This window comes from Lepisosteus oculatus, chromosome 25, assembly GCF_040954835.1.
Source record: "Lepisosteus oculatus isolate fLepOcu1 chromosome 25, fLepOcu1.hap2, whole genome shotgun sequence".
Lineage (NCBI taxonomy): Eukaryota > Metazoa > Chordata > Actinopteri > Semionotiformes > Lepisosteidae > Lepisosteus > Lepisosteus oculatus.
Genome location: NC_090720.1, coordinates 4,339,143 through 4,352,816, shown reverse-complemented (window position 1 = coordinate 4,352,816; position 13,674 = coordinate 4,339,143). Strand labels below are relative to the sequence as shown.

Below are 13,674 nucleotides of genomic sequence, written 5' to 3'. Positions count from 1 at the left end.
CCTGTGACCTTGTATTTCTTAAAGCAGTTAGAAAATTGCAAGTCTAGATTTTACACCAGCAGCTGATTGTAGAACTGGACTGACAGTGTCTTCACAGAAGCGTAGAGACAAAACCAGTAAGAGGGTCCCAAATTTGCAAACAATATATTACAGCCTGTTTGGGAATACAAACTGCAGCTTAAATAAACCACATATATAGATGACATGATGGACAATTATTTTAACAAGGCATATGCAGTTCCTCCAACATCAATATTTGCTTTCAGTTGACCAGTGTAGACACTGCCACTCCAACATAAGCACACATCAATTCAAACAATTATATAAGTTTTCAAGAACATTATGGCCAGGCTAGCAACTGGCATTTAAATGCGAGTCAGCCTGCTTTATATCCTATGGAAGTCGAACAGGCTACCTTGTTATTAGCATGTGATCATTTTTCTGCCACAGAAAACAATAAAACACCTTTGCGCAATTAGGAGTGTAAATAATATTGTCCAAATTCTCCTCACTCTGGAGATCACAGCCGTTATCAGTTGGCTTAATTGCAGAGTTGAGTTACGGAAGTTTGTAAAAGGCTTGCCAAAAGGGGCACTGTTAATTTTTGTGGTATTTTCCTTTGCTTTTTTTACCATACCTGACTTCTGCAGCTTCTCCTTTTTCAAGGAGTACTGTAATTTGGTGGCATGTTAACATCGGCCGATATGAAGAATATCTTAAAACATATGTGCAGTTAGTAAAGCTAAATGTAGCTGCCTCAAAAGAATGACTATTTTTTAAAGAATAAATTGCTAGTTAATTGTATAAATGGAAATCTGTAAGAAATGTTGGTAATTCGGTGTTGAGTAAGTACTGTGATTCTGTTTTTAGACCCTGACTTTCTGTACTTCCTACTTCGGCTGGAAACATAGTAGATGTAGCTGTCAACAAAGGGGCAGCCACGCCTGCTATGTCTCCAACAAAGTTCTAGGTTTTAATCACCAGTAGGGGGAGCTCCCTCTGCCCCCCCACTATTTCAGCAGCAAGCTTATTGGGTACATTAATAATGTTTACACCTTCAGTAGTCAGCAGATTGGCTTGTTGATTGTTTTTGTATTATTCCTTATCATAACAAAATACTGAACCGAAGACGTGATTTCATAAAGAACCCAGCTGTGGTATTTGAGCCAAATTAACATTGCCAAAAAGTAATGATTTAAATGAATGCAAGAACAGCTATTCATGCTGAAAATTATTAATGCTGTACTTGAAGAATAAAGAATGAAGATGATTCTTATCAGCAAGAGAAACTGTCTGGAGAACAAGATGCCCTGCTTCCGCAATTGGCAGTCTAGTCCAGAAAAGCCAGAAATGTGTCTGTATGTAATACCAGCCACATCCTGAAAGGCAGAAGGTCACCACATGCAGTCACTACAACTGACCAGGACAATCCCATTCATCCGATTTATCTGTATAATCATGTACAGATTGCCGTGGCTTTAGCATAAGAAATCCCAGGAAGAAATAAGCCACTCACCAGCAGCATGACTGTAGCTCGCAGTGTATATGGAAATGATCCACTTTTATGGAAGCTATTTAGGGGTAATATGTTGGAAGCTAACAGCTGAAATCGCCACTTTCTGTGGGTCATTGAGCATCTGACAGAGAATGGTGGTTTTGTGTTGTGTAAGTCAATCTGAGCGATAGGGGAGCTTGCAGGGAGGAAATCACCGTTAACTTTTTGTGTAAATTGAGGGTTGTCTTACTGCTCAGTTAAACCTTGACAAAGTCCTTGAGCGAAGTGTTGATTTTCCAGGACAATTTAAGACCACACCGTGCTTCTTAAGACAGTCAGACTTTGGGAAAACAATGCTTGTTCTTGCCCTACTAAGCTTTCTTATCTGACATGAGCCCAAACATCTAGAACTAGAACATGTGCTGGAGCAGTTCTCCAATGCCATCAACAGGAGACAACCTTGACTGACCAAGCTTTGCCAGCTCACTTCAGCTCAGAGAAAAAGTGGCTGAATATTCCAAAGTAGTCAAGTCAATGTGTCAGTGCTGTCAGGATCATGATCAATCTTGGATACGATATATGTGATACTTTCATTGTAAAGTTTCCATGTTGATAATATCTAAAATCACACTTATTTTTTATCATTTTTGTTGTATTTAATCAAATCTGTTTAATATATTTCATTTTAAATCTTTAGGCCTCGGGATTTATTTACTTTGACTACCACTATAATATTTTTTTGTTAAAGTTTTGTTCCCTTTCAGGTCTCAAGCGTTAGTTATTCCGGCCCTGACTTATCAGAATCCCCAAATGTTTTGTAATGATGTAATCACCTGCAAATACAGTGTAACACGTGTAAATGTGTCTTTTTAAATGGGCATTTGCGATAATAACAGAAAATCCACTAAGGACATGCAAGACAGTTTATGCTCTGTGTCGTTCTTTAACTACAGAAAGAAAATGTTCTCTTTATCAAATGAAAGAACCAGATCTTTTTAATGTCGTTTAGAATGACATCACTCTCCTGGCTGTCTCAACGGCCAACACCTTTATCTGGCCCAGGGTGTAAGAAAGCCTTGCTGTTCCCAAATGTCTGTTGGAACTTGGCAGAAAGTCTTTGGATAGTTCCACTCTTCTCAACTGACTATTTAATTTGCTTCAAAAGCTTTACTCATACAGTTACCCGAGATGCAAATGGAGTTGAGCAGGAACAACCTCAAGAGGCGCTTTAATTTTAACTGAAAAAATGGAAGCATATCAAGTTGGCAGGTTCCAGACTTCATCCTTCAAATGTACGGCAATAAATACAACATCAGTGTTTCTGGAAAAGGCGAGAGAATAATGATGTAATCATATTTGGTTTTTTTTTCCCCTTAATAAAACTTGAGTCTAGCTGTTTAAAAAAAATACATTATCACATAGTTTCATAGCTTGTACAGTATCTGGCTTTCTAATTGCACCACCACTTTGAGAGCATTGTTTCTCAAATTTGGAGCGTAGTCTGTTGGTCCTACTAAGCAAACTATTAATTTAACATGTACTCTAGTTCTTTAGAGACAGTGGGAGTTGACAGGGGAAAACATGACTTTTAAGTGATTCTTTGCAATAATAAATGGGTGTATAAAAGATAGAAATTGTGATTTAAAGTGTCCTTTGGCTTATAAAGTTGTAATCTGATGGGTGAGCTAATTTCTCCTTTGGATATAACCTTGGTCATAATCCTCTAAGAAATGTAAGGTGACCAGTTATATAATATGATGTTACATTTTCTGTAGATCAGCCCTATCTATGAATTGCATAATTGTCTGTAGTGCTTTAGGAGGTCTCTGCCATTGGAAATCACATTGAGTGGGTGGATTTTTCCTTTTTGTACTTAGTCAAAACATATACATTGCTGACCCAGTGTTTTATAAGTCTGTATAGAACATTTAATTCTTTCAATGGGAATAAGGTTGTTTAACTTGATGGGGTGTATTAGCATTTGATGTATGTGCTTTCATTGATAAGAGATGTTCTGATTTTTTTAATTCACATTACAGATGAAAGCAGTAGTTATTTTGTGATTAGTTAAGGAAGCTTCTTTCAACTAAATAGACTTTCTGAATTAATTTACTTTAGAAATAAGCAAGAACAGTATATTTAAATCAGCAAATTCTGCACCATTTGAATCTGTGATGCAGTGTGTACACCATTTGATACCCTAAAAAGAAAGGGCAAGTGAGAAACTAACCTCAGCAATAATTATTTTATGTGGAAGATAGGTCTGAGACTAAACATTGTAGTTGCAATGCTGTCTTAGAGGAATCACATTCTAATGCCTAAAGAGCTGTAAATTCTGTATACAGTGTTAACATGGGTGTTTTTTGAGACTTGTGATTTAAAGTAACATAGTAACATACAGATGCTGAATTAGTGAGATTTTAACTCAGAAGGCCTTGTAGCCTCTAGGAAACAATTTCATTGTTCACCAATTCATCAGATTTTATTGTTAATAAGTAATAGTTAAACGTACTAATAAACTTTTTACATTTTGCCTTTAATTTTATGTAATCAATCATCTCAAGGCCCTCTGGGATTTTTTTAAATAGGACATATTGGATTTTGTACTTACTATACTGTTTTAGAAATCGGAATATTTACATAGTTCAGTAGCCTGAGTTTTAGCAGTCCCCAGTGCTATAATTCTGTTATGTGGTCATGTTCATGATCTCTGATGTCCTTTTTGTGTTGTAATGTATGCATGAATGCTGAGTAAAAGGCATCAATGACTTACAGTAGCTCAAAGTTTTAGTACTTGGCTTTATTCAATAACATTTAAATCATGAGGGACAAACACATCATGCTAAAAATGACAGGCACTTGTTTTTCTTAATTTTCTAATGACAGTATAAATTTACTGGCAAACTAAGTGTCAGATAAGACGCCTGTAACAGTGAACACATCTTCTTGAACGGTACAGTAGCATGTCTGCAATGATTAATATGGAGACACTGGTATCGGCTTTGATATTGATTTGCTGGTTCACCCTGCCATGTTTTCAAACTGTCATGTAGCGACTTGATAAAACCAATAATGGCCATGGTTTCCAGTCAGAGCCGGAATTCACTAAGTGACATAAATTCTCTGTCTCGCATTGAGAAAAAATGAAAAATTGTCAATAATTCTAGAAGAGAGCTTTTTTTCAATGTACCGTTTTCTGAACAAGCAATCCAGACAGAGACTGACAAAGTAAAGAGTATCATCCTGTACTTTGCCAGACATTCTCTGTACAGTAATGTGTGAAGTGTGAAAAGCTAATTTCTAAATTGCTTTTAATTTTCCCAGCAGATCCAGTGTTGGAAGCCGGCTGGGAGTTAGCCCGAAGAAAGATGCTGCAGACAACAGGACCGTTAGACCAGGTCAGAGCCGATCGCAATCTGACATAGAAGGGTTTTTGAGCAATGCTAGCTCACAGAACAAGGCAGGGCATCTGAAGGCATGTACAGTATCATATGTATTTTCCTAAGAAGCCCTGGGATGGAAATCATTTTGCTTACTTTAGAACGCAGTGTTGGAGACATCAGTGTTTTGATGCTTTTGTGCTGTAGGTTCTGTGTATAATTTCTGCTATCATAGTGGTCCTTGTGGATTAATGTTAGTATTTGCCCTTTTGTTCTCACAATACATGTGAGAACATACAGCTGCATTGCAGATGAGATAATTTGTTATTTTTCCAATTATCATTTATTGTCAAAGCAGGACAATAGTGGCACTAGAGCACTGTATGCATTGGTAAGGACCTTGATTTTATAATTCAGCTGCTATCTACATGGAAATGAATACGAAACCAGGATCCATCAGTCTGTGGCTGTATGCCTTTGACTGAAACTGGTGAATGAAATTGAAAACTCACAACAGCAATTAAATCTTTTCACAAACACTCTCAGGTGGGGTGTTATCCCTTGCAATGCTTGTTTTAGACATTGGGTTACTAGCTTAAGACTTTTCTCTGTCTCTTACCATGTGTTGTTTTCCTAATTCCTTTGCCTTTTAAAGAAAATAAAACAAATTAAAAACTTGTTTTGTGGCACAGCACCATAACATTGTACTTGTTATACCACAATTGTTTTCTGACATTCCAAATAAGAAGTTGATATGAATTGGGCTGTTCATCTAAAGGAAAAAAATGAATTTCAGGATTGTTTTTGTGTGCCCTGGAGCTGGAGTCAATCTTAGCGGAAGCAATGTGCACAAAAGGAACTAAAGCATAAAAATAAGTTAATGTAGACACAGTGTGTGTATGTGGTGGGGGGTGGGGGTTGGGGGCAGGAAAACACACAGGCAATTAGTTTTTGTTTTTTTTCTCTTGTTTTTGATGCTTGCTGTTGTATGTTCCTTCTGCCAAAAACCACAGTGCTCACCCACTGCTTTCCCCATCCTTCAGGCTGATACCCTGATATAATTCCGTGGCCCGCCAGGTGTGAAAATACTATCCCCTGCTCCAGTTTGTTTGCCAGAGGTTGCTAAAATGAAGTGCTTTAAAAAAAAAAATTTTTTTTCAGTGAATGCTGCAAGAAAAGTGGACATTTTTGTTAAATCCCCTAATTGGTCTCCTTTTCTTCAATGCAGGAGATGATTCTTCAATTAAAAGACACTAATAGTGCAATAACATTAAATAACTATATCATTTAATGTTGATCTTCTTACATTATACATTTATAGTTACTGACAGTCAAGGCGTATAAAGTAAGAAAACCCTTTTCTAAATGTCTTTTAAAGTACCGTTAATTAGATGACCACCGGCATACATTTATTTTTTCCCTTGCATTTGTGAACATTCAGTTATATTTCAACAATTCCAGCAAAAAGTCCTATTTCTCTGCAGTTTAATGAATGATAAAATATTGCCAGAACTCTTGATTAAAGTCCCAGCATTTCTGTGGTTATTGCACTGAGTCTCCATTCTGAAAGCTGCAGATTTAGGTCCAGGCACAGGCACTTAGTCAGCAAGTTTGTAAAAGGGCACTTGTGTATAAAAATATATACAAGAGTGGAGTGAATCCATCTTGTCTGTTTACTGTAAGGTACTCTTTCTCAGCCATGCTGTAACTCACTCTCAACATCATGGAATCTTTCCCTGGTACAGGTTTTCTGTTGCAGACATGTACAGTATCATATTACATTGCAACTGATACCACACCAGAGAACAGGAAAAAAGGTGGGATATGATATGAAACATTTTTAGCACATGGGAGTCTCATCAGTTGTGGTTCTATATGTACAGTAAGATGCATTTTATCTGATTGGTAGAATTTTACTTCTCTAGTTTACATCAATGATTTTTGCCCTCTGTTGCTTGACCTGTTGAGCTGCTAATCTCTGTAATGTTTGCCAAGATGTTTTTACAACCTGAATATGAAAACCTTCTGAAAATAAGAACATCAGATAGCACAATTACAGGGGCGTTTGGTCACTGAAATATGTTTTATAGATTTTGCCTGTCTAATGTCTACCGATGTATTTAAAAATAAGTGTAATGCTGAAAGGCTCAGATTACCTTGAACGTTTGATCTCCCATTTTAACATATGTGTTATAAAAGGAAGCAGGAAAACCATTCTTTTTAAAAAAGGAAAACAACATAGAGGGTCTTGTTTCACTCTAAAAGCAGTTAGCCTAAATTACACACAGCTGCCTGTTTTTCATGCTCAGCTGCACTGCTGACAGTAGTCCCTGCATCAGAAAATCCATGCAAAACCTTCCTAGCCTTCTATGTTTTAAATGCATGCAATTTATGAAATTTCAGCTTCATGGCAGCTAGATCTAAGCCAACAAGTTCTTTGTTTCTGCTCACATGCACAAAAAGCATGTCTAATTCCAAAGTTTGTAAACTAGATATTTTTTCTGTTCTTTTACTTTGCTTCTGCAAGCTATAACACTAAGCAGTTAAAGCACATTTATTATTTATTTTCATTTTTTAAGTCATTATTTTAAAAATGGATTGCAGGTGGAAAACATAATACCAATACCAATGTAGATTTCACTTTTAAACTATGTATATTGCTTTGAAAAAGCTCTCAAATAAAGTATATCAAAGTATATTAATTTCAATTAGTATAAATGAAAATAATGGATCTGAGCATAGCCGTTTCAAACTTTATTGATCTTTACCGACTATTTTATTGATTTTTAAAATATCAAACAGCACCATCAGTTGTTTCACTTGGTCAATGTCATAATTGCTTTAGCTTATTCTGATTGAACCCACCATGGAAACAGTGCAGAGAACGTGCTGGCTAATTAATGCAGATTATACGTGTAATGTGAATGCAGTGAAGTTCCATTTTCAAGCAAAATTCAAAGATACTTGTTTGTGTTTTGAAGATACTTTCAAAATGTCATGCCAGTGTTTTTTAATCTTTATGCATTTTGTAGTGCTCTCAGCAGCTTTTAAAATGTATCCATCCATCCATTTCTGAACTGCTTTCTCCAGTACAGGATTACACAGAGCACTTGAGCCTAACCCGGCAAGCAATGGACAGATACCAGTCCATCACAAGACACACACACCTTTACAATCCTTGAACTTTTCCCCTCTGCCTCCATGTGGAATACTGGCAAATAAAAATACACTGAAAAAACATTGAACATATTTCATGTACAGAATTATTTTGTACTAAATTATTTTTTTTAAGAATTGAGAATTCTCAGTTATTTATACTTATGTTTTTTTAAAGTGCTCATAAAGAACATTATTTGTCTTATGTTGTTATGGTAATTGTTTAACTACTACTACTGTGCTGGATTGTTTTTTGTGAATTTGTGAACAGTTTAACCTCTGAACAGCAAATGAACAAATAACATAACTGGAATGTGTTGACCAGCATTTTTCTAGTAGTACTTTTAAATGCTTTTTTGCCATTTGTTTTATTCCTGTCCATGGACTGTGTTGATATTGACCATATTCAGAAATTGATTTTTAATCTTCTGAACTAATTAAATCCTATTGCCTAGTCTCAATAGGTTTTACAACTCACATTCATACTTTAAAACATTATACAGAAAATACTTTCCACACACTTGCTAAAATACAACAAGATTGCTTTTATTTTTTCTACATGTTTTCCACTACTAGAAAGATTGTTTTTCTTCTGTCCAACCACGTACAAACTACCTTTTACAGCCATCCATACAAGAACTTTCAATTTGTTCAATCCAAGCCTATACATTTCAATAGTGTCCACATTGGAGCAATATCCAAGGGCCTTTAAAAATAGATAATGTGGGTCAAAGGTCACATGCCAGCTTTTCTTTCTCTTTTTTGTGGCGCTCAAAAGCTGCCAATAATATGTCGCGTCCTTCAGGAGCAGAAGCTCGGTGAACAAGAAGAAAAGCATATAGTAGCTTTTCAGAGCTGAAAACATGCTTCTGACCTTAAAGGGATGTTTTCTGTATCACACATGTCTGTCGTGTTTGCATAATACAGTTCTTCTCAGCTAAGAATGCATCGGTGTGCTAACATGATCATAACCTTTTGGTCTACATTCAGTCAATAACTTTTCCATCTCTAGAATCCAGGGCTTGGACAGAACTTCTCCTTTTGCAGTTTATAAGTGCAAACAAAGTGATGTTTTACTTTGTTCTCTTATCTCTTTTTGTGACCTGCCTGGGGTAATTAAATTCTTTATGCACAAGAATCTGATTTTCTATCTAAACCTGAAAAAAGAATGATAGTTTCTGTCAATTCATTCATCACTACTCATTCATCACTTAAATGTTCAAACAATAACAGTAAATAGATTTTTTGTTTCAAAATGAAAGAGATTGATTATGATGATTAGCAGAGTGAGATGTGCTAATTAAACTAAAGCTTTTGTAGTTTAAATTGATTTTGTTAAAAACGGCAGGTGTTTGAATGTGTTTGCTCTTAAGTGGACTTTATACTCTGTTCCGATTAATTTATTTAAGAAAACAGGTTACATCATCCTTACAAATGTAGGGATCGCCAAGTTCTCCTAATATTGGAGTTTCTGTAGTTAACTGTAGTTAGCTACAAAATCCACTATGAATAGTGAAGTATTTAGGCTCAAATGTGAAACAGTTAAGCATTAGTCTACTATAAAAAATTAACTGGGAAATACCGAAAATTCTGTGAACTATAACTTTAACCTAGTGGCATCCTTACACCGAGGAAAGCTAATCAGGAAAGCCTGTTGAGGTCCTTGCTATGTCTTGACCACCAGTTCTCATCCAGCAATCAATCACATACCTAATCGCCTGTAAACAGTAAACTGCTTTCAAACTGTCAATACTCGAGCGAATCAATGGAATCAGTCAATAAGATTAGTTAGAGGTTTTAGACAGATTTGTTGAAGACCCTTTAGTGTGATAGGTCCCTGATCGCTCAATTCATATTAAGGCTGAATAAAAAACAATAGTGGAGAAACTGCCCTTTATCTGTTGAGACATGCATCTGTTGAACCTTTTTGAACTTATTTAATTGCTTAAAGCGAAGACAGCAGAGGTTAGAATAAATACAATTGCTAATATTGGAAAATTAAGAATCGCAGTGAGCCCAAATCTAAAAATTATATATGATATAATTATAATACATAAAAATATAGTAGTTCAGGTGGGTAGCTGCTTCAGCATGCGTAGGCTGCAAAGGAACAAGTAATAGGTTTATTCCATGCTGAAAAAAAGAAGAAAGAAAACGCAACGTTTCGGCTTGGAGCCTTCTTCAGGTGTCAACCTGAAGAAGGCTCCATGGCCGAAACGTTGTGTTTTCTTTCTTCTTTTTTTCAGCATACATAAAAATAATTAAACTTATTCCTAGTATTCATTTAGAGCTTTTCTGTTAAAAGGATCCCAAAGTACTTGATATATCTGTGATGAGCCACATCAACCACTGTTGAAGTGCAGTACCAACTTGACATACAGCCCCTATAATGCACTATTCTACCGTTCAAACAAGATGGGGTGCAGAAGTTGGAGATTGCTTCAATCAAATTAACAGGGACCTTTGGGAAAACCAGGCTGTATAAACCCCTCAAGTGGAATTTCTTAGAGTTATTATCCATAAGAATCTTTTGAAAAATGATTGAAAGTCAGATTGAATGTAAGTCAGATTTTTAGAGTCACCAGGTGGTCCTCCGGCTACAGCCAGCTAGTTTTCCTCAGAGGTCCCCCATCTGAATATAGTGTTGACTCATCTTGTTCATTAGGTATCTGTGTGTGACATCCCCAGGGAGGTCTGAAAATCGTAATACAGTCATACCAGGAGGACAGCAGTTAACGTGTACTTGTCTTCTTGGGTTCTTTTCTCCCTAATGTGTGCTGGTTAATAGCAGTGTCTTTATAGGGAAGGCATTAGGCTTCACGGGTGGCCTAGTTCAGCTGTGTGCTAGTGCAGTGAAGTCTCCTCAGCTCAGAGAAAAACAGTTTAAAAATGCATTTTAAAAGTGCAATGTTGTGTACATTTTTAAGATGTGGTTGTGCATTCAACATCTTTTGACAGCTGGCATTTTTGTGAATCTTTCCTTTACTGCCTTGGAACTTATCAGTCAGTCATCATTAAGTCTGAGAAACATATACCCTTTGTGCAGAATAAGACTATTTTAGAGTTTCCTTGCAGTGGTTAGCGGTTCCATTCTCTCTAATCTCCTAAAGTCTTTTCTCCAAATGCTCCAAAGCTTCTCTCCAACTGCTAATGCAGCTCTCACATGCCACCAATAAAACCTTCTGTACTAGTTCCATGTGCTTACTCGCAAGACGTTGCATGTTGATCTGACATAGATATTTTTCATATTTCATTTATGTAGATTGAATTCAATATCCCTTCTCAATTTAAATGCCAATCAGAAAATCTTTAATGTGGGGGGGGGGCAGAACCGATATAATTAACATCTGCCGAAAACATCCACAGTGTGCAGAACCTCACATGAAGCCTGTAGATTCAGGGCATGCTGAAAAAAGGAACAAAATGTTTGGGAAAAAAAAGTCCAGAGAATAGTGTTGTTGTGCATTTGAATGGGAATAAATGTTGGGGTGGTTTCTTCTACTTTTTGTCACTGGAATTTCAACTAATTACTGTATATTTTAATTTTTAAAAAATTATGCCACTGTTGCAGTGATTGAGCAATTACTTTTTAAACTTTTTTGATTGAGAAATGATTAAAGCTTATTATATTTTTACTTTATAACACTAGTTTCAGTATTTTACATAACATGTGAATAACTTTAAATTTTAGGATCTTGCTATTTTTCTGAATTGCAGAAAGTCAAGAACTTAGCACGTTTTTGTTTAGTGTCAATATATTCTTTCAGTTTTTGTCCTTCTCCACTGATTGTAAACTGACTGTCCTTTTGTTAATAGTGTTTAGTACATTGCCTAGCATTTACAGTATATAGTGCTTTTCGTCCCTTTACTTATTAGTTTGTAATGTCTTGTCCAGAAGATAGAGCACCTCCTACTGGTCCTTCCTTAGAACTGTCCTGTCTCCACACTTGCTTAACTTCTGAGATAAGATGGTCAGGCTATAGGTTGGGAAACACTGCTGCCAAAAACTGACTCACCAGTATTGTTGAAGCGGATACCCTAGCTCCTTTCAAAAATAACACGATAAGGTCCTTTGCCTCAGTTAGCTACTAGCTACTGGAATAAATAACCTTCTCTCATTTGTAAATCATCTTATATTTTGAAAAGCTTGCATAGTTTCCTGAAGCCATTTCTTAACCTAATTAAAACTGAGAAGTGGGATGAAGACAAAAATCTTAGTATTTGTATTTACAAACAGAAAAGAGTGTTTGAAAGTGATTGGCATGCTGTTTATATGTAGAATGTCTTTTCATTAAAATAGTTTTCAAAATGCCCTTGTGTTGAAAAAATAGAAGAATTAACACTTGGAAAGCAAAGTGATGTTAATTAAAAGCACCACTAGAAGAAGATGGCATTATCATGCCCCTTACGTACTGCATGCATGTCATTATCTGTTCTAATGGCCATTCCCTTCTCTCATTAACAGTAGAATGACCTCTAATTCTTGGCTTGTGGAATGTATTGTAGTGTATAACCCGGAAAAGCCAATACTCATACTATCTCATCATTCACTCTCCTTTGCTAGGTGAATATGTCATTATGGTCAAGGAAGTGACCAGTCCTCCCTTCCTTGACAGCACCCTGCCTTCAGCATTTGTGCTGCTGAGAGTGGTTCCTCCAAAAAGCAAGACCAAGACAACCAAGAAGGAAACCCTGAGGGTGAAAAGTAAATGACATCCCATCTCAACAGCCATCAACACCAGGACCTTTCTGAAGCCTTGCAGGATTGACAAGACAAGTCAGACAAGAGTGGATTATCTCTTACTAGAATGAAATGAGAACTGATAGAGTTACATTTCAATAGTGAATACATGGCTAGCATTTGTGTACCACACAGGAGGCAAATAAAATTCCCTGCTGTGGTCTTCCTGCTCTCCTTCCAGTTTCTTTAACCTTCCAGATCAAATGACTTGGCATGGGTTTGGGGGATCGAGGTCTCGCTTTTTGAAAGGTCAGCCCTTGTAAACCTTGAAGTGTTACACTATATGTGAAGTAACATGCAGCATTAAAATATGATTCCTCTTTTAGTTCAGTGGGTCCTATTTATCATTCCTCACTGCATCATATTGGGTTGCATTGACTGCAGTCAGTTACTGCTTTCAGCTCCTCGACACCTGCCAAAATCATGGAGAATAAGCCATTTCAAAATTGTTTAAACTTAGTTCTCAATGACTATATACTGTGTGTATCCACTACTTTATCATTGACTTTTACTAGCGTCTTACTTTATAAATTATTTGCAGCTTGTAACCACTTCTACCAATTTATTAAAAATCCACTTTTCGGCCCTGTTTAATCATGAGGATTTTTCTCTTGTCTGACAGTGAGTAAGTATGAGAACATAAAAAAGGCTGAAAACAATGGGTGGCATTTTGGCCTGTCTACAGTGTTCACCTCATCCGGCCATTTCTTGAGGGAAACCAGGGTATCGACTTCAACAGCATGGCTTGGAAGCTTGTTCCAGGCTTCTGTTGCCCTTTGAGTAAAGACATGCCTGTTGTTAGTCTTGAAGTCTTTCCCTTAGTTTCCACTTTCGTCATCTTTCACCCTCTTTCACTTTGTTTTTCCGCTTTGGGGTTGTCGATTGTTTCAGTGTCCCGGCTG

The 13,674-nt window shown here is 36.6% G+C and overlaps 1 protein-coding gene across 4 annotated transcripts in view; it reads left to right on the top strand.

The window, feature by feature from the left end:
* The window catches only part of LOC107075574 (MORN repeat-containing protein 1), a 165,296-nt gene that overhangs the window by 58,244 nt on the left and 93,378 nt on the right, over positions 1-13,674 (top strand). For 2 of the 4 annotated variants that reach the window (XR_011183659.1, XR_001477079.2), the window contains exon 14: positions 4,820-4,893. Coding sequence is in view for 2 of the 4 variants with exons in the window: in XM_015337155.2 (XP_015192641.1) it covers positions 4,820-4,893; positions 12,596-12,744 (223 nt within the window). In the remaining 2 variants the exon portion in view is untranslated. Of the gene's footprint in view, positions 1-4,819; positions 4,894-12,595; positions 13,098-13,674 lie in introns of those variants that run through there. The other 2 variants (XM_015337156.2, XM_015337155.2) reach the window with 2 other exon arrangements.